At 38.9% G+C, this 22,307-nt stretch overlaps 2 protein-coding genes across 4 annotated transcripts in view; one reads left to right on the top strand and one right to left on the bottom strand.

The window, feature by feature from the left end:
- The first annotated feature begins 2,038 nt into the window (after positions 1-2,038).
- hdac3 (histone deacetylase 3) lies at positions 2,039-12,294 on the top strand. Its single transcript, XM_084718810.1, has 15 exons — positions 2,039-2,234; positions 3,423-3,505; positions 3,698-3,840; positions 4,482-4,563; positions 4,958-5,014; positions 5,123-5,178; positions 5,312-5,445; positions 6,562-6,642; positions 6,825-6,898; positions 7,111-7,175; positions 8,888-8,977; positions 9,108-9,166; positions 9,618-9,697; positions 9,818-9,975; positions 10,090-12,294. Exons 1-15 carry the CDS (start codon positions 2,180-2,182, stop codon positions 10,157-10,159), a joined length of 1,287 nt encoding a protein of 428 aa, XP_084574936.1. The 5' UTR covers positions 2,039-2,179; the 3' UTR covers positions 10,160-12,294.
- Positions 12,295-13,242: 948 nt separating this feature from the next.
- Positions 13,243-22,307, bottom strand: part of myot (myotilin) — a 36,746-nt gene continuing 27,681 nt past the window's right edge. Inside the window, exons 13-18 of one of the 3 annotated variants that reach the window (XM_084718814.1) lie at positions 21,620-21,657; positions 20,124-20,262; positions 19,738-19,945; positions 19,366-19,531; positions 18,707-18,840; positions 13,243-15,850 (exon numbers count right to left, since the gene is read on the bottom strand). In XM_084718814.1, coding sequence (XP_084574940.1) covers positions 15,708-15,850; positions 18,707-18,840; positions 19,366-19,531; positions 19,738-19,945; positions 20,124-20,262; positions 21,620-21,657 — 828 coding nt within the window. In that variant the 3' untranslated portion in view covers positions 13,243-15,707. Of the gene's footprint in view, positions 15,851-18,706; positions 18,841-19,365; positions 19,946-20,123; positions 20,263-21,619; positions 21,658-22,307 lie in introns of those variants that run through there. The other 2 variants (XM_084718812.1, XM_084718811.1) reach the window with 2 other exon arrangements.

Consider the following 22,307-nt stretch of genomic DNA (forward strand, 5'->3'; position numbering starts at 1 on the left):
TAGAAGAGAGAAAGTAGTTCTGTTAGATTCTAAAGTAGATCCAGTAGATTCTATTGCAGAAAAAAGTAGTTCCTAGTTCTGATGTCATGATTTTTGGAAAGAGACACTGGTTTTTAATTTTTCAAATATATTTTTTTTGGTACTTTGAGCACCACGCAGTGAGTGACATTTTGTCCCATTATACTGGAGAGAAGGCAAACATTTCTACAGCCGAAACTCTGCAACTCACAAAAAAAAAAATATACACATACATACAATGATACAATAGACCAAGGGAAAAATAAATAATTTTGATTAGGGGGTGAACTGTCCCTTTAATGTCTTGATGAAAGAATAGAAACTAGAGCATGTTTACTGCATGTGTGATGCAGGGTAAAATGTCTGCTTTGTGTTATACCTCCTCCTTCTATTCTGCCACGTGTGTACAGTCTTAAATCTGTCAATTTAGAATCTGGAAAATCTCCACTGACATCCTGTTCACAAGGTTTTTTAATGAATAGATGTTCAAATAAACGTAGGGTCTTTGGTGTTATATTAAGTTTGTGTTCAGGTAATTTATAATTTAACCTGCAGAGGCATGTTATTCTGCCTCATATCACTTGATGCTGTCAAAGCAAAGTGATTAACACAATAATCCCTTGACAATAGCTCAGAGGTAAACATGATCCACGTTAAATACATGGCTGGACACTTTCAGCACGAAATACATTTTTCATATGTCGTGTTTTTGCTGCTGTCAATCACAATCCAACATTTGGACACCAGTGAAAAGATTTAGATTAGAGCGCTTTAGATTTAAGCCCATCTTTGTATATTCTGCACGGGGTGTGCCGGCAGATTTGGTTCAGATCCGCGGCTGTTTTTAAAAGCCAAAAGAAAACTATTTTGTTTTTCTTTTTATGGATCAGTATCAATCATTTTGTTCAGCAAATTAAGAAATGTTTGAGTGAAACAAATAACATAAATACAACAACAAAGACTAATTATCACTGTCAGGACTAAATTACCTCCATTGAGAACTCATTTAGCAACACCACTCATACGCTGATGAAGGTTACACTGATTTATTTATCAATTACTTCAAATATACAGTGCGTAATTTTCAGAAAATCCTTCTTATTAATGACACGTGTTCTGCAAGTGGACATCCTGGCATCAGCAAAAGCAGTGACATAACATACATGAAACTGAACGTGATCAACTGATGAGGTAAGTAAAGTTGGGATTTGCTGTGGTGGCAGTCAGTTGGTTTTTGTCATGAATGGACTCTATTTCTTGTGTTGCACAATGCTGGCAGTGTAGGGAAGCTGAAGAGAGGCAAGGGACTCTGGGTTATGCATAAATGTCACATCATTTGGATTTTTTCCAGAAAAAATGTCCCCAAAATTATGGGGAATGTGTCATTGCTTTTTAGTATGGCTTTGGAAAATAGAATTGTGATGATAAAACATACATACCTAGACTTAGACTTTCAGACTTATCAATAAAGTATACCTTTACATGTTGAACTGGAATAACTGGGAAACACACATTAAGGTCTTTGACGGAAGTTCGACTCGTATACAAACCCTCTTGTCCTCCAGCTTATTGTGTACCACTGTAAAAATATTTATTTTTTCTTCTTTTTTAAACTTATTTTTTCTGTCTTCTGCTACTATTTGGGTTCTCTTTCCATTGTGAATATTTTTTCATGCCTCCCCTTTTCATTAGATATAAGTTTACTTTATTTAATGCATTAGCCTTTAACTCTTTATTTAGCATTTTCAAAATGCTAATAAAACTATAAATCTAAAGAAATCCGAATTAATATCGACCGTTTTATCAAATTTGTTGGTATGGCAAAAAAACGTGGCATGAATGCATTAAGAAGATGAAATATTTAGGTCTTTGTTTAAAATAACTTTAAAATGACAAAATGAATGGCCAGTTAAACGACGATAGTTTCAGTTATAGACCTAACCGTTTATTGATTATTTTATATCGGTCCAGACACTTTTTTCTGCCGTATCCTTTCCTGCCCCTCCCCTCTCTGCCATTAGTGTCGCTGTCTGATGACGTAACCCAGTCGGTGTTTACCATGGCGGCTAACTTATCCGCTAATTGAATGAAAATGTGGGTTTTATAGCCGCAAGAACAGTCGTTGTTTTTTAAGAAAATAAATCAGGATATTTCGTTCAGGATGACCAACAGAACATCTTATTTTTATGACCCAGACGTGGGAAACTTTCATTATGGTGAGTTTGGTGATCGCAGTGAGCAGGCCTACAAAGGGAAGTGATGCTAACGTAAGCTAGCTACATGCTAATAGCTGAAGGAATATGTTTTATTTTTTTTTATTTATTTAATGTTTTGCGTTGCACGCTGTCTCAGTGCATTTGGTAGCCGGTTGTGCCGGTTTTCACTTCAGCAGAAGTTTTTATTTATCGCCACAGTTCGGATAAAACCATAAGTATCTGTCTCTCTTAGCTATCTTAGCTAACGTTAAGTTATCAGTTATCGGTATTGACATTAAAAGTTAACCTGTTAAAAACGTTCAGTTATGTGTCGCTCTGTTCGCTATCTACCTGTTTTGACAGTTGGGATGTATATCTACTTCGTACAGTTCAATACTTTAAGATTTCAGTTTTTTAATAATAGATCGCCTTATAAGAAGAATCGTAGTATTTAGATGAAGTAGGTGGGTGAAGTAAAATAATATCGCATCTGATGTAATTTTAACCGCGAATATACCAGCTCTGGAATTTAAATGTTAACGAGATAAAAAATATTCAGAACATCAAATTTGAAGATCATTTAAAATGTGGAAACTGAATGCACATACATGGTGCTGTTACTGCACGTTTACTTAATAATGATTATTGTCCTCACAGAAACCTTCACTTGTATAACTGCACGATACAATATATCAGCATAGATATATTGTGTATTTCATTTTTTGGAATGTATTGATAATATACAGCTTTATAATTCAAATGATTTATTTCAATATTGGGGTGTCACCGAAGTCAGCCTTGTACACTTTGAACTAAAACTGCAACAATTTATCAATTATCAATAGACTACTAAATAAATCACAAACTTTCAATAGTTGATCTATCTTTTTGCATTTAAAAAAAACAAAACAAAACAATTACTGATTAAATGTGAATATTTTCTGGTTTCTTTATTCCTCTCCTAACTGAATATGTTTGAGTTGTGGACAAAACAAGACATTTGAAGACATCATCTTGAGCTTTGGGAAATGCTGATCAACATTTATAATTTTCTGACATTTTATGGACCAAACAACTCATTGATTAATCGAGAAAATAATTGCAAGATTAATCGATAATGAAAATAATCATTGTTGTAGCCCTACTCTGAATGCATTAGTGAAATATAAGTATCTGTACCATAATGTTGAAACTGTCTGTGTGTGCCAGGTGCTGGCCACCCCATGAAGCCTCACCGTTTGTCTCTGACGCATAGTCTGGTGCTGCACTATGGACTCTACAAGAAAATGATGGTGAGCAGCACAGAGAGATGGTGTTACAGATTTACACTCTGCTTATGCTTTTCATGCTGAAATATCATTTGCTCACTCTTTTAAATCAAAATAAATAAAAAGAAAAACAACTAAACTATATGGAGTATAAACTAATACAAAGTTTCATTCTGTACTTAATCAATTTTTGTCATTATATATTTTTCTTATCAGGTGTTCAAACCATACAAAGCATCTCAGCATGACATGTGTCGGTTCCACTCTGAAGACTACATAGACTTCCTACAGAAGGTCAGCCCTAATAACATGCAGGGCTTCACAAAGAGCCTCAACACGTTCAATGTCGGAGACGACTGGTGAGCACTACTATTTTTCTTAAAAATGTTTTAGCAGGTAATGTCTTATAGGAATGTACCAATATATTGGCCAAACATTGTTATCAGCCAATATTTGCCTCATTGGCAAATAAGATGACAAGTCTGATGTTTATCTGTTGTGCTGCATCAATTTTATGCTGCTCAAATGTTGTGTTAATTATTTGTGGCTGGACTCGGACAACAGTAGATACCATGCCTAGCTGCTGATTCTGAGAAGAAGCGTCTTCGTTTTTCTGCCACAAAAGGGGAATCGACAACAACAAAAACATAATTAAGAACAGCAACAAAAGATCAACATCTGTTATTGGCCAAATTTCACAGTTGGTGCATCCCTAATGTCTAAAATTGTATAATAATTTTGCCATATATTGCAATTTTTTGCACAGTAATATCATACAAAACCCCATGGTTTTATGGTTAATGTTACAATCTGAGTATCTTGTTATTTTGTATTCAGGATATTTGAATATCTCTTAATTTTCTTGCAGTGGCATGAGTGATCAGTCAGCAACTTTAAATGCCAGAATTCTCCACCTCAGAGCCAGATTGACTCTCGCTGTTATCACAGGAGCGACTAAACCTCAACAAAAACATTTTGTGCTTGTGTGTTTTTCTTTCAGTCCTGTGTTTCCAGGTCTGTTTGAGTTTTGCTCAAGATACACAGGAGCCTCTTTACAGGGAGCGACACAGCTCAACCACAAGGTAACACACACACACACACGCACGCACTGTGAGGCAAACATACACCAACCCAACTGAAGTCAGTGTTGCTACATTAAAAGTCAGTGATCTGTGGCATTAAAGCAGTTCATCTGTCACATGCATCGCAGGCACTATGATTTAGTTTAGTTATTTCAGTTGTTGCCATGTCAACTTCCTGTCCTACTCTGTGGTTTCTGCTGAGCAGCTGCTGATTAAAGATGAACATGTGTTTAGCAGATGATACCTAAATCATTCAGACAGTGTAACACCTTATTGTTGAACTGAAGCAGCAGCAGCAGCAACACGGCTGCAGCACTGCTGTCAGGTTACTCAGGACCACAGACTAATGGTAGCACTGACCTGATACTGATAGAGAGTGAACTTTGTCTTGCAGATCTGTGACATTGCCATCAACTGGGCCGGAGGTTTGCATCATGCCAAAAAATTTGAGGTCAGACAAAGTCCTTTATGTTCGTGTAATTCCTTTCTGCTAAACTCATTCATAAATCAGCTGTGAATGGTTAAAATGAGGACTAAAAAGAGTTTTGTGTGTTTGCAGGCATCTGGGTTCTGTTACGTCAATGACATCGTCATCAGTATTCTGGAGCTGCTCAAGTGAGAATACATGCCTTTGATTTACCTTATCAAGTGTTTACTGTGTCTGTCTCTCCCTTTACAACTGTGTGTGTGTGTGTGTGTGTGTGTGTGTGTGTGTGTGTGTGTGTGTGTGTGTGTGTGTGTGTTACAGATACCACCCTAGGGTTCTGTACATCGACATAGACATTCACCATGGTGACGGCGTGCAGGAAGCCTTTTACCTGACTGACCGCGTCATGACTGTGTCCTTCCACAAATATGGGAACTACTTTTTTCCAGGAACAGGTATGAGCTGCTTTAAGCATCTAACGGATGTACACACTGGACACTTATGAAACAGAGAAATAACTTGTTCAGTGATTCATTTTTAAAATGTAGGACATGTACAGCTAATTAAATGAATGGAAAACTATGTAACAGTCAATCTTCAGATGAGAGATAAACACCGACATTTCAGCAACTTTAAGCTGTTTATACACTATTAAAACCTGGTATTAACGTGTGTCTTTGCTGATACAGTTACAAGTGGACAGCCCTGAGTATGTGAGCTCACACCTGACATTACAATTTTTATTGATTGACCACTTGTGATCTGATCTCACTTCCCTGCCTTATGTCCATTTGGCTGTTCAATATGAACATTTGACTATTCATTCCTTTTTTCAGTTCAGTGCCACTTAAAACACCTCTATCAGCCCACAGGAGTCAAATATTTTACTTGAGAGACACTCCATGGTGCGCTGGGATTTTATAACTGAGCTATCAGCAGGTGATGCATTTTTCTGACTCTGTGGAAATCAGATATTTTCACATCACAGATGATAAAGAAAGGCATTAATGCCAGAGTCAGAGAATTAGCCCAGAGGTGAACTCAGTTCAAACAGTCTGCTCACAAACATCTGGTGCTTATCTTGGCAGGTTGGAGAGCCCAAACATGTAATTTGCATTACAGCAAAACCAAAAGGAAATCAGACAGCTGTTTTGTTTGGACTTACGGGACTTCAGCTGAGTGGGCGGTTCTTCATTGTGTCTCAGGACACACTGCGTACACACTTTTGAAAGAATGTGATCACGTGCGGCCCAGATCATATCTGAATGTGGTTTGAGTGATTGTATCTCAGTGCATCCTGAATGCATCCATGGTGCATTCACACCTGTACTTAGAGGTGTGCAGCTGTGGTCAGATCACCCAGAACGCTTGTTAATACCAGGTGTAAACAGGCTCATAGAGATTGTGATGATTGTGGTGGTAACTCTACACACGTATGATTTGTTTGTTTTTTTTTAAAACAAATTTAAGGTCCTGCAAAGGGAGCTGTATGATCTGAGCTGCTTTAACAGTGTGTTATGACTATATACAGGTGTGTATTCACACAGTGTGTGTGTGTGTGTTTGTTGCAGGTGACATGTATGAGGTGGGAGCAGAGAGCGGCCGGTACTACTGCCTCAATGTTCCTCTCAGAGACGGCATCGACGACCAGAGTGAGTTCAGCTTCTGCACAAAGTCTGTTATTGAAATGTAAAACCTGTTGTATAGAAAAACACATCGCGATGTTTTATAACTGTTATTGTGGTGACTGCGTCTGTAGCTCTGGAGATTCATACCGCTGTGAACTTATTATCATGAGAGTCACGACCAACGTCTGTATGTCTGTGTATTTCAGGCTACAGGCAGCTGTTCCAGCCGGTTATTAAACAGGTGGTGGATTTCTACCAGCCGACCTGCATCGTTCTACAGGTCAGTGAGGAAATCTGAATGTCTGATGCAGGACTTATCTGTTTAATTAACACTTTGTCATCTCAGGTAATGGATCATTTATTCTGAGGTGTGAGGAAACGATGATCAGGGACAGATAAAATGAACTTGTCCTATCATCAGATTATAAGGCTGCATGTTATCGTAGCGTAATTGCTGACACACTGTGTGTCTGTGTGTTGCTCTCCTTCCAGTGTGGAGCAGATTCTCTGGGCTGTGACCGACTGGGCTGCTTCAACCTCAGCATACGAGGACATGGGTGAGACTGAATTACTTAAAATCACCGTTTTGTAGTTAAAGTGACGTGTCTGGCTCTCTTTGGCCTAACTTTGGTCATAAATTTGGTAGCTCTGGATTATCCAATGAGCTAATGTGAGATAGGTTGAGTTCTTAATTAGTCGCTAATTTGTCTGATGAAAAAAACTTCATTATGAATATGTGATGCACATGAAAAAGTTAAAATTATTATCAGACTGTTTCTGCTGCCAAAGCAATGAGGTGGAAAAGAAAAGTAGTTAATGCCTGATGAGGGGCCAATTAACCGTGTAGATTATTTCTTAAAAAAAGACACTTACTTTTTTATTTCCAATTATTATTATCAAAAGTTTCCTCATGCAGTGATGGATTAAGAGAGTAAAGCATCAGCAGTCAGGTATCCCTTGGGGGGGGGGGGCTTTGCAGAATGAGATTGCAGCATCAGTTGTTGTAATGTATTGTAGGGCTGTACCCAACATTTTGTCGGATCAGATTTGGCTGTTTAGTATGAAGATTCTGCGATTTGTTCCTTTTTTTCCAGTTCAGTGCAATGCTAAATGCCTATTTCGGCCTAAAGTGAGTCTGTTTTACTAGTTAAACTGGCCTTTTATTGCATTTTTTTGTCATCTGTGACATCAAAACATCAGATTTCCACACAGGCAGAGAAAGTAGAGCGTCTCTGGAGGTGCTGACAGAACATCAGCTGCACTCTGTTTCTATCAGTCTTCTCCAGTTCCAGCACAGTTAGTTTTTGTTGTTTGTGGTGATCTTGAGACTCATTTTTAAAGTTTACAGCCTGCCATGACGCTGCATTGCTCGGTGTACAATGACACAGCTAAAAAAATGAGAGCTGAAACCACTCGTTATGTCACCCTCTCTCACACAGTTATCATAAATTTTGTAATATAAAAATATATTTATGGTTCCCCTTCTTTATATTTCCTCGTTGCTGTGTCCCCCCTGTGCATTTTTGTAAGATTCAATCTATTTTCATCCTGTTATTGCAGCACACACGCTGACTGACAAAGTGCATGCTTGACTTGAAGAATCTCAGTCAATTGAGGGCTGTTTCAAAGCGATTAGGTCAATCTTCGACTGTCAGGGAGCAGCGCTAACATATTTAGTGTCGTTAATACTCCCTCTGTTGGTACCAGAGTGGACGTGGAGTGACTTCCTCTGTACAGAACAGCAAAATTATTTGACTGATCTAATATTATGTCACTTGCCCTTTATTTCTTTTCACATATCTCCTTTGTCTATGTTCTATATTTTCTTTACTAATAATGTTTCGAGTTTTCAAGTGATCCGATTGGTCAGTAGTTCAGGATTTGACTTAATCCTCTGAAGTTAACCTGCTCCGGATCAGGCTAGCATCAGTTACCATGGTGATGTGCCCTAGTTAAAAGTGACCGAGTTTGGTGTTTTAGTGAGTTACGCTCAAATAGAGCTAATACGGCCTGCTATATACGATATGATCAGAGGGAATGATCATTTTTGCCCTTACAATTTTCCTTTTTTCTGAAAAAAATGAAATAAAATCATGGTAATACAATAGTTATTGAGGTCTGTACCAACAAACATGTTTTCTTTCATACGAGGAACAAGAGATGGTTCTGTAATTTGGATGTTGGCGATTAATTGTGCAGCCCTGGAAGTAATTTATATTGATGATGATGGTATTTTTAACATGTTTGTCGATGTGTTAATGTTTTTCAGTGAGTGTGTGGAGTTTGTGAAGAGTTTTAAAATCCCTCTGCTGGTACTGGGAGGAGGAGGATACACAGTGAGGAACGTCGCGCGCTGCTGGTAAGTCTGACACACACACACACACACACACACACAGGTCTGTCCTCTTACACACAGTGAGGTGTGTTCTGAGTTGAGTTATATTATGGGTTTTGGTATTTAAAGTAATGTCTGCTTCGTTGTGTCTTAGGACCTTTGAGACGTCTCTGTTATTGGATGAATCCATCAGTGATGAGCTGCCTTATAGCGGTGAGATACAGTGCTCGCTTATTATAAACTGCACCTCAGTGTCTTTTGACTCTTCATGTCCAGAGTTCTCCAGTATCCTGTTATATTTTTGTGGGTGTGAGAAAATGCATTCACTGAGACGAGACAAAAATTCGGCATTTTCAATCTTTGGTGCCACCTGCTGGAAGACGAGTGAACTCAACTGCTGAGTCTCCTTATATTGTACATACTGTCCCTATTTTTTATATTTCCCGTTTATAGTGTTCCTATTTTTTCATTTTATATCCACTGTGCTGCTGTAACACTGTAAATTTCCCCATTGTGGGACTCCTAAAGGAATATCGTATTTGTCATTTTGAATTTACATCTGGGTACATGATTTCTGAAGTGAGAACTAATGTTTCACACACAGCTGAAACAGAAAAGCTCTCATCATGCTGAATGCTGCTCCTGTTGTTTGTGTCCTCTGCAGAGTATTTCGAGTACTTTGCTCCAGACTTCACGCTGCACCCCGACGTCAGCACCAGGATAGAAAACCAGAACTCCAGACAGGTGAACCACCATCACACATTTATTCCTGACAGTTATTGTAGTGTGGTGTCTGCAGTGTTTAGATGCACTACTGATATTTACAGAGCTTTAACAAAGTTTAACAGCTGTTTGTTGTTACAGTACTTGGAACAGATCCGTCAGACGGTGTTTGAGAACTTGAAGATGTTAAACCATGCGCCCAGCGTCCAGATCCACGACGTTCCCTCTGACATGCTGAGCTACGAACGCAACGATGAGCCCGACCCTGACGAGAGGGGGGCTGAAGAGAACTACACCAGGTCGGTACACTCACATCCCGGGCAGGAGCTAAAATTACTTATGCAATTAGATTTGTCACAATACCAGCCTTAGTGGCTGTATCTGACTGACTGTCCATGCTGTCACTTCTTCAGGCCGGAGGCACCCAACGAGTTCTACGATGGTGACCACGACAACGACAAAGAGAGTGATGTAGAAATTTGAGAACGGGAGGAGTGGAGCTTTCCGTTTGCATCGGCTGCAGCCTCCAAACATCACGTCATTACTGCAGATTTAACAGAGACTCATAAAAACTTGTGGAAGGACTGAAAAGACTCTGAAGCTCCGCTCTTTTTCTCTGTAGTTTCATTTTTAAAAGCCCTCGATCAGCCGCACTTCACACTGACATCAGAGCAGATGTGGCACCAGAGCGTTGTTTATGATGCCGCTGAACACACCTCCACACAGCAGGATTCATATTTCTAATTTGGTTGTTTCTAATCTCTATAAGCAGATATCTGCAGGCAGGGGACGAGATTTTGTTCTAAGAAGCGTTCTGGTTTCCATTCGTAGTCCGAGTGGTATTGACCAATCACGTTTGAGCAGGTTTTGTTAGCATGCAGGTAAACAGTGCAGGTAGAGAGCGAAAGAGGCCGAACGCATCTCAGAACAAGAGCTGCAAAGATTAGTCGATCGAATGAAAATTTGTTGATAATTGATTAATCTTTTTGCAAAAATGTCAAACATTTGCTGGTTCCAGCTTCTAAAATGCGAGGATTTGTTTGCTATTCTTTGTCATTGTGATGGTAAACGAAAACTTACAAAAGCAATTTGAAGATGTCACTTAAGTTTCTGGGAAATTGTGATGAGCATTTTTCACAATTTTATATTATATTTAATATTATCTTTTTGAAATATGTTCTGCGTTTATTTGCGGATGTCTGTTTATAGAGATTAGCCGAAATGTTGCCTGGACCTAAATCAAGTCTCAAGTTGCCGATCAGACTGGAAACGAGGACCAGCACACAAAAGAGGAAGTCTTGCTGTGAATATCTGTCGTCCGGTTATTGACCGGATACACTGGAAACCCCGAAACATTGGCTGTTGCCCCCTGAGGTTCATCGGATGATAGCTGATGTGTTCTGAGGTTGGGTTATTTCAGTCATCACATGTTGAATATTTCAGTATAGACAGGATGTTGAATTTACACGTACTCATACATACAGTGTATCAGCTGTGTTATATCCATGTTAAAAGGTTACAGGATGAGATGGTCCTTATTATTTAGAATTTACAAACAGTGTCAGTATCAGGACTCGAAACAAACTTTTCTGTATGTGCACATGAACAGTTAAATATCTAGATTTTGATAATATCTTTTTTTGTTTTTTTTTTCCATTTGTTGTCTTGTTCATTTTATCTTAGTCACAAAAAGTATTTGACTTTTGAAAGAGGAAAATCTGCAGCAAATGTTACAAGTATTTTAATCAACTAAATTTAATTTAAGCATCGATGTTTCCCCCCCGACATATAAAGTGTCGCAAAGAATTTTGAGCATCCAAAATCTACGTGCTGCCAACCCCAGAGATTTAAGAGCAGTTACTTTGGAGCTCTGTGTGCTGTCCGGTGTACACGTGAAGGCACTCGGTGAAAAAAAAACTAAAAACAGGTGTCATAGAAAAAAAGACGAAGAGTTTTTGATTTATTTCACCTTACATGCATATGTGAGCTGTTAAAGTGCCTGCCAGGATCCATTAGTCACACATCAGCCAGTTCAGATGTTTCAGACCACGTCGAAACCGTTTTAGGCAGAATCTCAGAAGTACAAATTATTTTAGTTCACACCTGTCTTGTTTTACGGTCACATTTGTTTAAATCCGAACAGTATTCATGTGCCTTACAGCTCAAGTGCTGGTGTGGAAGCTGGGCACCTTCACATCAACTCCCATTTGAACATTACAACTGAACATCTGTTGATGAGGCTGATCCAAACAGGAGTTGTCCTCTTGTCATGTCATTCCTGTCTTTTCTTCTGCTCATTACTGTATATATATACACGTATAAATGTATGAACTGTGAGTGTGTTCATGATGTAGAGGAGGACCACGGCGGTGACGAGGCTGGTGGTTTGGTAGTTCAAACGCTCAGTGATCAGATGTCAGAGGGTTGGACCGTCACTGTAAAACCTTAAATAAAATGGGCTCATTACAGATGTACATTAGTGGCGACAGAACAATGTTTGAAGCCACAGTTGAAAAACTTTGTATCATCTGCCACCTCCAGTCCTCTTTTAGCCAGAAACAGGTTTTATGTGATTTTTGATATTGTTGTCTACTTTTGTTTTTAATAAAAAAACAGAACTAATTGAATCACCTGTCTTTATGTAAGATGAAAGTATTTTTTAAAGTAATATATTTTTGGCTTTTGCTTTTATTTTGATAGGTGGGGATTGGGGTGGGGATTGAACCAGCAGCCACTGCAGAGGACGAACAGCCTCAGTACATAAGACATACACTCTACCAACTGAGTGATAGGGAGAACGTCATCTGCAAGTTTTAAACACTGCCACCAGAGGGCAACATGATGGCAAAAATATTGGAAGTTTCATCTCTGAACACCAGATGACTGGTTGCCCACTTTTCTTTTTAAGGGAAGCCTTTTCTATCATTGTGTAAACTAATGACCCCTAACTAAGTGGCATATTTTACGGAGATTAAGTATTATTTAAAATGCACAACAGTAACAGTACAGAACTGATAAACTGTACATTTAAGCCAAATAGAAAGCACAATAACTTAAATTCGTGTAAAATGAGAGATTTGGATGAATTATTTCCTATGAATGTTGCATCACAGATGGGTTTTCCTGATTTTTTTTAGGATTTTGTTTAATACAATTCTGTCTATTATTATTATTTTTTTAAACAGTCATACATACTTAATAAGCTTCTTTTTTTGGACAAATTGTTTTTGTCTCCCTGATGCTTAACCTATTCAGCTATTAGTTATATTAGTGCTTTACTGGTGAATATAACTTTTCAGATTTTCAGTGCTCTTATCCTGTGAAATATTTATGAAATTATATCTTAAATAATATCTAAACTTTACAAATTACAATTTCATTTAGTTGTCTCCATTTTTTTTTTTTTTTTTTTTTTTTAGATTTTCTAAAATCCATTGAACTAAAGACAGCCTCATGACCCCCTAAGAAGTTTTGGGGATTCCCAGGTTGGAAACCAGTGGAAACCACTAGACCGCAGTGCCAACTAATAAAAACAAACTGTATATATAAACAATATGAGGCAAAGCCAAGGTCACATAAACTTTATTCCTCATTCATTCAGTGATATGTAGAACTTCTTACACAACAAACAGTACTTAAGGAGAATACACACTAATACCTGCAGTTTCAAATTCCAACAGAAAGGACCTAACTTACCAAAACTACTCTGATGCTTCAGGAAAATCCAATATTTAACCCTGTTTGATCCAAACATCATGACAAACTGTAGAAATACATCTAGATCTATTAGTCATAAGTTGTCTAAATGCAGCCCAAACACGCTGCATTTGAACCTGAAAAGGAATTTGTTTTCAATCTTGTGACCTTTGTCTGAAACAAATCTTTATAGGCAGACTGAGCAGCGGCCACACAGGGTTAAATACCAGATTTTTGGTTTGCATGCACATCCAGCCAAAATATACCAGGTTTTTGTAAAATCAGTTTATGTCTGGCAGTAACAACAAGCAGTTCCAAGGTAAGCAGGCAAATCCAGCCTCTTTTTTTGATTAAATCTTCTTACATAAGGCCCTGGTCAGAAATGAGAGTTTGGTAAATCTTAGCACCGGCTGACACACTGATACCTGTTTTCCAACTGAACGTACAGGAAAAATTATTTTCTCCATGTGAGTTTAGTGTAAAAACATGTTTTATCTGCACTGCAGATGTGGTAATCGTAAACTTTGTTAAGTTAGGTCTGAGTGTTGAGTGCAGATCAGGTTTGTGTTCAGTTGAAGAAGCTGGAGATCAGGATGGCAGCCTGTTGCTCTTTGTCCAACTCTCTGATATTTTTACGCCTCTGATTGCAGCCTTCTGCAGGCCAAGAGAGGGGCAACGTAAAGTCCCAACACTGATAACTAATAACTTCAGTTCAAATAAATAGCTTCATTCACATACACTGTATATTAGAAACCAACTTTAACAACACATAATAGGCTGAATTTATACCACAGCAGAGAATCTGAGCAGTAACCAACTGTGACTTCTGATCTCTTTAAACAAGAAAGGGAAGGTTTAGTTCAAAATCTGACTTTCTATTCCAGTTTATTTAACTTTACAGACACACATCAGAGGCAACAGCAACATTTAAATTCAGAGGCTCAAACATAAAATCATCCTTGTTCAGCTACAAGCTGGAGGAGAGGAGGGCAGGTGCTGGAGGACGCAGACAGTTTGTCCGGATTAAAGTGCAGTGACATATGTTGGCAGTGTTGGATTGTGGGTACTGTAGTTAATCTACGTTGCTTCCAGTTTTATAACCTAGACCAGGAGTCTAAGCTGACAGGGACCCCCAACTACATACAGCATATTGCTTTTAGTATTTTCCGATCTTCTCTTGCTTTTGCATGTCTGTAGCTGCTACGTCAGCAGCGCTTGTAGCAGGTTAGGAGCGTCAGCCTCACCCTTTACACTTTCACCGGTGGTGTGCAGTGAGGATAGTGATTTAGTTAGCTAGCTCACATGGTCGAGGATTCATGAGTAGTCTTTTGTTAATGTTGTGTAAATTACAGGCTTTTATGAATATGTGGATTTATCTTTGCTTGTAATATGCTGAATTCATGTTAATGTGTATTTTTATAGATATTTTATCAAGCAGTCATCCAGCGGCCCCCCTGCAGTAACTGAAGACCCCCAGGGGTTGCCGACCCCCTTTTGAAGACCCAGGACCTAGACCATAGAACGGATAATGTACAATTACTCAAATGGAAGGTGCTTAAACAGCACATACACCAAGAGAGTTGAATACAAATCATAATAAATGACCCTGTGCCGTTTGAAATGTCCTGTCATCAGTTTTCTATGGGGAAAATGGTTTCTGCACCACAGTATTGTGGTTGGCTGCTGGCATAAAAGTGGCAGCAGCAGGGCTGACTCTGCCACACCGTATCCAGGTCTATTAATACATCCATGACCTACACACTCCATTTTGCTGAGAGACACAGACAGACGGGCAGAGTGGAGAAGCTTACAGGCATGTATCAAACATGAGCTGTGCAGCTTTAAACAGCAGACAGAAAGAGAAAGACAGGCACAGTAGTGATGAACAGAAGCAGATGGACATTTTCACTCAGAAGGCACTTGACTATGGAAACATTTCTCTCTCATTGTGTTTAGAGTTGTTGTTTCCTCAAAGTATTTAAAACTTTATCATCTCATGGATGGATGAAGGGCTGTTTTGAGCATGTTAACAAGACAGTGGACAAAAAGTCTCAAATACCGAATCACAGTTTCTTCAAAGTTTTTCTCAAACTGTACCTTAATCTTGATACAACGTAAAACCAACACAACCAAAATATAGCTTGTTTAATGAACCTGACCTGGCTCTGCCTCAGAAGTATTCTGACATGTGTCCTCGCCTGCTGCACTGCTGTTACTCTGTATTCTGAACCAAAGCACGATTAATACATGATCTGCCATGACGGGACAGTGAATACAGGCTCCTGCCCAGTTTGTGTGACAGTGATGTGAGGATGTGACTGGCTTTCATGTGGCTCTACAGCTCTTCACTCTCGTACAGCGGGGCCGTGTGCTGGGCGGGGCTCTCCACAGTCAGGGCGGGCACGTGGCTTAGAGACGACAGCAGCTTCAGCGTCTTCGAGCCAGGGGGCGCCGTTTTCATGGGTGTGGCTGTACGAGCTGCGAGGGGGACAGAATTTAAATTTACCTCCACTCATCAGTTTAGCATTTCCTTAACTTTGTTAAGATTACTGACACATATTAGTCTCTGCCAGTGAAGCCAGACTGTCTAATACCACATTATTCTATTTCAAAGCAGTGCATAAATTTGCGATCCATTACTGTATTGTTTTAAATTCATAACTGACTAAAAACTGAAGTCTTACATCATATTATCCATAAAACAATGTACAACTGCGACACTATATTTCAACTAATATACTTACTTATACGAGGGTAATTCAAAAAGTTCTGAGACAAATTGAAAAAAAACTTTATTTATGAAAGATACAAAATTATTTTTCAACGTAAGATCCACCTAACTCAATACACTTCTGCAAGCGATGTTTCCACCAAGAAATTCCTTCTTGATAGAATTCTGGAGCTTGTCTAGTCAACCAGGTCACAACCTCCCTCTTCGCTTCAAGTATGGACTGAAATCTTGTTCCTTTCAAACGTTCCTTCAACTTTGGAAATACGGCTCTAGAAGGTGAAGAGTCTCCATAAACATTTTGCAAAGCTTCAATGATTTCTGTAGGTTTCCATTGAAGTTTTGTTAGAAATTTGATGTTTGCTCGAACTTCAAATTGGCTCATTTTGGACGGTCAAAAAAGTTGGTTTTGTAATATGTAACCTGGAACATTGAATAACAAAGTTAGAATGCTGTAACTTGTCAAATTTGTTTATAAGTCATCAGTGGTACGATTCAAGGTCATTTTGTTACACTATGTTGACTCAGTTTGAATTTATGTCATTTGTCTTAGAACTTTTTGAATGCCCCTCGTATACAAACATACACCACATCAGGCCCAAGATACATGAAACAAAAAAACAAAACCGAAGGTGAAACATGGACCCATTGTCTGGTTCTTATCTACCAATGAGCCACGCTGTCCTGTGCTGAGCAGAAGAGTTATTTTCAGACACCTGGCATGAAAGGAATGTCTGCTGTTGCTCCTGTTGGTGACAGCAGTGGTGTTATTCATATTATTTATATAAATCCACAAAGTATCTGTAAAACAAAAGGCTTTTTTTTTACCCTACAGTTCCTACAGCTCCACTCTCTAGTGTATCAGAATCAGAAATACTTCCCGGGTGGGAAAATTAGGTCATATTTCAAGACTAGAAATATATATGTAAGCATAGAGAAATGATCAAAGAAATACAAAATAAGAAGTATATAAAGATATATGTGTTACATTACAATATATAACAATAATTAAAAAAACCAAACGTAAAAAGTGCTTTATAGTACAATATATAACACTGTATATAAAAAAAATAAAATAAGAAAATGGAAAAATAAGAAATATGAGAAATGTAAAAAAAATGAGCTTCATACTACAATATATAATGGTGTAAATCGTTCAGAAAAATAGGATTTATAAATGTGTTGAAATGCAAGAATAGTACGAGGGGCATTCAAAAAGTTCTAAGACAAATGACATAAATTCAAACTGAGTCAAAATAGTGTAACAAAATGACCTTGAATCGTACCACTGATGACTTATAAACAAATTTGACAAGTTACAGCATTCTAACTTTGTTATTCAATGTTCCAGGTTACATATTACAAAACCAACTTTTTTGACCGTCCAAAATGAGCCAATTTGAAGTTCGAGCAAACATCAAATTTCTAACAAAACTTCAATGGAAACCTACAGAAATCACTGAAGCTTTGCAAAATGTTTATGGAGACTCTTCACCTTCTAGAGCCGTATTTCCAAAGTTGAAGGAACGTTTGAAAGGAACAAGATTTCAGTCCATACTTGAAGCGAAGAGGGAGGTTGTGACCTGGTTGACTAGACAAGCTCCAGAATTCTATCAAGAAGGAATTTCTCGGTGGAAACATCGCTTGCAGAAGTGTATTGAGTTAGGTGGATCTTATGTTGAAAAATAATTTTGTATCTTTCATAAATAAAGTTTTTTTTCAATTTGTCTCAGAACTTTTTGAATTACCCTCGTATGTCCTCATAGATGTATGTATGTCTGTGTCTGTCTGTCTATCTGTCTATCTATCTGTGTGTGTGTGTGTGTGTGTGTGTGTGTGTATATGTGTGTGTGTATGTATGGTGCATTATGAAGTACAAATACAAAATACGAGATACTCACATTGTATTTCAAGTAACAATTTCACTTACCAAAAGCTTAAAGAGTTTTTATAGAAAAGGTGACATAATACAGTGTTAAACATGACCCTGTCTTTTTTTGAAATGTGTTGCAGGTGTCAAAGTCAGAGTGAGTGTATATTTATAAGAGACAATAAAATTTATCAGTTTGAATGTCAAATATTTTGTCTTTGCACTATATTCCATTTAATATGAGTTGTAAAGGATTTGCAAATCCTAGTAAGGTATACAGTCCAGCTCAGGTGTAACAGAGAGTCAGGTACTTTTCTTTGTCAGTCCTCTCACTCAGCTCCCTCTCCACAAAGCAGATGGTGTGTTATGTGATCGAGCAGAAACCTAATAGCTGTTATATTTTCCTCCAGTGAGCTCTCTCTCATCAGTGGATGGACTCCATACTTATCTCTGTGACTCGCTGATTATGCGGTATTCTTTAGAAGAGCTGAACAGCTCCGTGGTGCATACGTTCATCAAGTTTCTGCTCGATCACGTAACACAGCATTTGTTTGACACGTCCCAGGCTGTAGAGCTGGATTCACTGTAGCGTTGAGCTCACAACATTCTCCATCTGCTGTTTGATTTTACAGCCTAGGCTACTATGGTAACTACCGGGCTATCTCATCCAGCAGATAGCAGAGAAGACGGGCCCTTTTAAGCAAATTTGCATAGAAGATGAACACACAGGACTTACTGCCTACATCCAGCCTGGCGTTGCATGTGGACATGCCAGCTTCATTGATGGCCGACAGGGTGTACCAACCAGCATCGGACTTCATCACCCTCTCTATCAACAAGCACTGCCGTCCAGAGCCGTCCTGATACAGACTGTGGACAAAGACACATTTAAAGGTTTACTTCATCACTATGTTGACACACAAACTGTGACCAAACTTCAGGCTGAACAGCTAAAATAACCAATACACAATTCAAAACACAATTGATTTAATATATCTTAATGTGTAAGACCATTTTGGTTATTGTGCATACTGTCCAGTAGGAAGCAGAAGCAGAATAAACTGTGTACAGGTGCAGTTTTCTATTAAATATAGAGCTGTAACCTGCCATCAGAAATCAGACTTATAGAATAAAATAAACCTCTTGATTCTCAAACATGTTTCAATATTAAAGCTCACCATGCACATTACTGTACCTATGATCTCCATTTTTTTTCAACCATGGCACCCTTTCATACAGATTATTTTCTATGCACATATAGGTGACCATGACTCAACAACAGGATTGAGAAAATAAAATGTACTTTCTAAAATACTTGATAGGTTTAATATGTTTATCAAAGAGTGCACAGTTAAGGAGGAGTTTAGGTGTAATGAAGTGCTTTAGTTGACCCACCTCATTCTGTTTGGATCAATGCGCAGCATATCTTTATCTTTCTTCCAGAAGAGCTGTGGGGGAGGGGAAGCGTCTACTTTACACTCTAACCTAACAGTGTCCCCCTCTAGAGCTCTAGAGTTCAACATCTTCTGGACAAAGGTGGGAGGACGGAGAACCTCCTGGGCTGCAGAGAGGAAGAAGAGGTTGCACAGCACAGGGGATTAAATTCTCTTCAACCCTGCAGAAGAACCTTTATGTAGACATATATAGAAAGTATTATACATAGATTTACTAAACCAATCATAGTCATTATTAAGCTGCACTACGATTAAATTCTATGAGGAAAAACATTATTTCCAGCCTAAAAACAGGATGTTATGACAATTTTACCTATAACATCAAGCTTCATGGAAAATCTGCTCTCTCCAGCTCGGTTCCTGGCCACACACTCGTACACTCCAGCATGGTGCACCGTGACAATCTCTATGATGAATGAGTGCATCCCTTTTTCACACACCAGCATTTTGTGGTAGTCGTCTGGACGAATGGCTTTACCGTCCAGGTACCAGCAAACGTCTGGGGTTGGGAGGCCTCCGACCTGGAATGGGAAAAGATTATTCCCTCTTTATTTACCTTTGTATGAACACACCATTATTGTTATGTGAGGCAGCCCCTGGCCTTATAGGAATACAGACTACAGTGTATTAATAAACCTGAAAACACGGTGCCCTTGGTGTTAATGCTCTTATGTGTGTGTGACTGAGTGTGTCATTCACCTTGAAGTCAATCCTACAGAAGCGTCCCTCCTCTACAGTGAGGTCTGGGGGGATCTGCAGGAAGCGAGGAGCGTAACATTTCTCCTGGATAGCTGAGCCCTCATTTGCCCTCTCATCTGTCCCAGAGTGGTGCCTCCCCCTGCAGAGACAGACAGAGAGATTATTTATTCATTATTCACTTTCAACGAATGAATTTTACAGTCCACTAATGACAGAGGACAGGCAAGTAGCTGTATTAACACTGTTCAGTTTCTGTCCTCTGACAGCATGGCTACTGAATGAGGGACTTGAGTAATTTCTATTTCTCCTGAAAGACACTCAGTAGATTTAGGAATGTTTATGCCACAACACAATGCAGAGCTTACTTAAGGCCATACAGAGGGCATAATCAGCAAGTAACAAATATATCCCTGGAAATGTTAAATTCGTGTGTATAAAATCTTCTCAATTTCACTTTGATACACTAATTCCTCAGTTTCAAGACCTCTAGAGAAACGAGTACTCACATATTGTACAAATTGAGCATTTAAAAGATCAAATTGGATACAAGTGAACCCCAGTCCACTGGAAGAGTTTACATATTGAGGGTGTTTTCAGACCTACAGTTTGTTTGCTCTGGTCTGAATAAGTTGATAAGTTTGTAAACTTTGAGTGTTTTCCCCTTGGTCCAGTTTCATGTGACAAATATCCGAGTGAACCAAAATGCATCACCACAAACCATGTGACAACATTCACTTAGCTTATTAATCAGATCTGACAACAAAGTAAATACAGGAGGAAGGTCCTATCCTCTTGAATAAAGCAAATGTCTGTGAGCTTTGAAGTGAAACATGGAGCAATGGCAGAGTTGGCATTTGCTCATAACTGGGCAATACACCAGGCAAAAATATATCAGCAGACTGCTGAATGCACTTTGAGAAAATGCCATGAAAGTACTTTATAGCTTCACACTTTGCTCAAACCTGTGGAATACACCTGGCAGTTGGGATCAATCAAGGTTGAATCATGTTCCCACCACAAACAAAATGCTCCAGAGATCATTTGAGACTAGATCAAGACCACCTTCTCTCAAGGGTTTCAGTGTGGCTGTCTTGGTCCACAAGGGGAAAAACAAACCAGAGTCGGATTTAACTGGACTAAAAAGCGCAGATGTGAAACCAACCTACGATTTTTAAACTAAGATATTAAATGGCCCTTTACATGAATGCTTCTGTGATGTAACCTGTAAAGTATCATGTTAAGGCTCAGTTACACACATTCAAATGGACAGAAACACAAAGTGTCAAATATTCATGTGCTGAACAGACCTGAAAAGCTAAATGACCATTATTTTAATTCACCTGAAATAATGATTTTGTTTTACAACTGCCATGGATTGAGTAAATACAGGCCTGTTGGACATGATATCAAGGGGGAATCAAGGTTCAAGGTTCTCATGTTGACTGGGATCCTGAGTTAATAATTATGAATAATATGGATATATAAACTGTATTTACCATAATCCACCTGTGTGTCTTCCTTCTGGTGAATCTGGCTGTAACAGAAAACACATCAACGTAAGCAGAGGTAATCACAGGTTCGAAATTTTAAAACTAACTGTACTGGTAAACAGGTTGACAAAATGCCAGGACGGTAACTCTGTGTGTGTGTGTGTGTGTTTGTGTGTGTGTGTGTATTCTGACACAATGGTCCTGTTGTCACCAGTGAAAGGGGCTCATTCTCAGAAAGCAGGCTAGAAATAGCCGCTGACAAACCGTGTTGGCTTCAGAGGATGTGTTGTGTGTGTGTGTTTTGTGCGTGTGTATATGCATGTGTTGTGTGTGTTGTTGCTGTGTGTGAAAGGGAGAGAGAATAGAAGGTGCAAAGCCCTGTGAGCCACAGAGGCTTTTTGACAGAACAATCCTGCGCACACACATACACATACACACTGGTCAAAATGACAGCATGGGACAGCTCACTGGGGCTGCTGATTATACTGCCAGGCTTTTTCAACTTTGTGCTTGGAGCCATCAGGAGGCCCTGAGAGGGGAACGGGCTCCGCATGCAGCCATTCAAACCTAAATAACGGTAATAATGTGTGGTCTTCACTTGATAGCAAAATGATAGCTAATGGGTTTTGGACCAGAGCCAACATAAATGCAGCAGTGCAACACACATCAGTGCAAACTAAAGTTGTCACAATAC

This window comes from Lutjanus erythropterus, chromosome 5 (assembly GCF_056507025.1).
Source record: "Lutjanus erythropterus isolate fLutEry1 chromosome 5, fLutEry1.hap2, whole genome shotgun sequence".
Classification (NCBI taxonomy): domain Eukaryota; kingdom Metazoa; phylum Chordata; class Actinopteri; order Lutjaniformes; family Lutjanidae; genus Lutjanus; species Lutjanus erythropterus.

Excerpts from the sequence above, each read along its gene's own strand:
- hdac3 (XM_084718810.1), top strand. The coding sequence starts at position 2,180 with ATGACCAACAGAACATCTTATTTTTATGACCCAGACGTGGGAAACTTT. Across the intron at positions 3,506-3,697 it reads GACTCTACAAGAAAATGATG|GTGTTCAAACCATACAAAGC; the intron begins GTGAGCAGCACA and ends TTTTCTTATCAG. Across the intron at positions 9,976-10,089 it reads GCTGAAGAGAACTACACCAG|GCCGGAGGCACCCAACGAGT; the intron begins GTCGGTACACTC and ends TCACTTCTTCAG.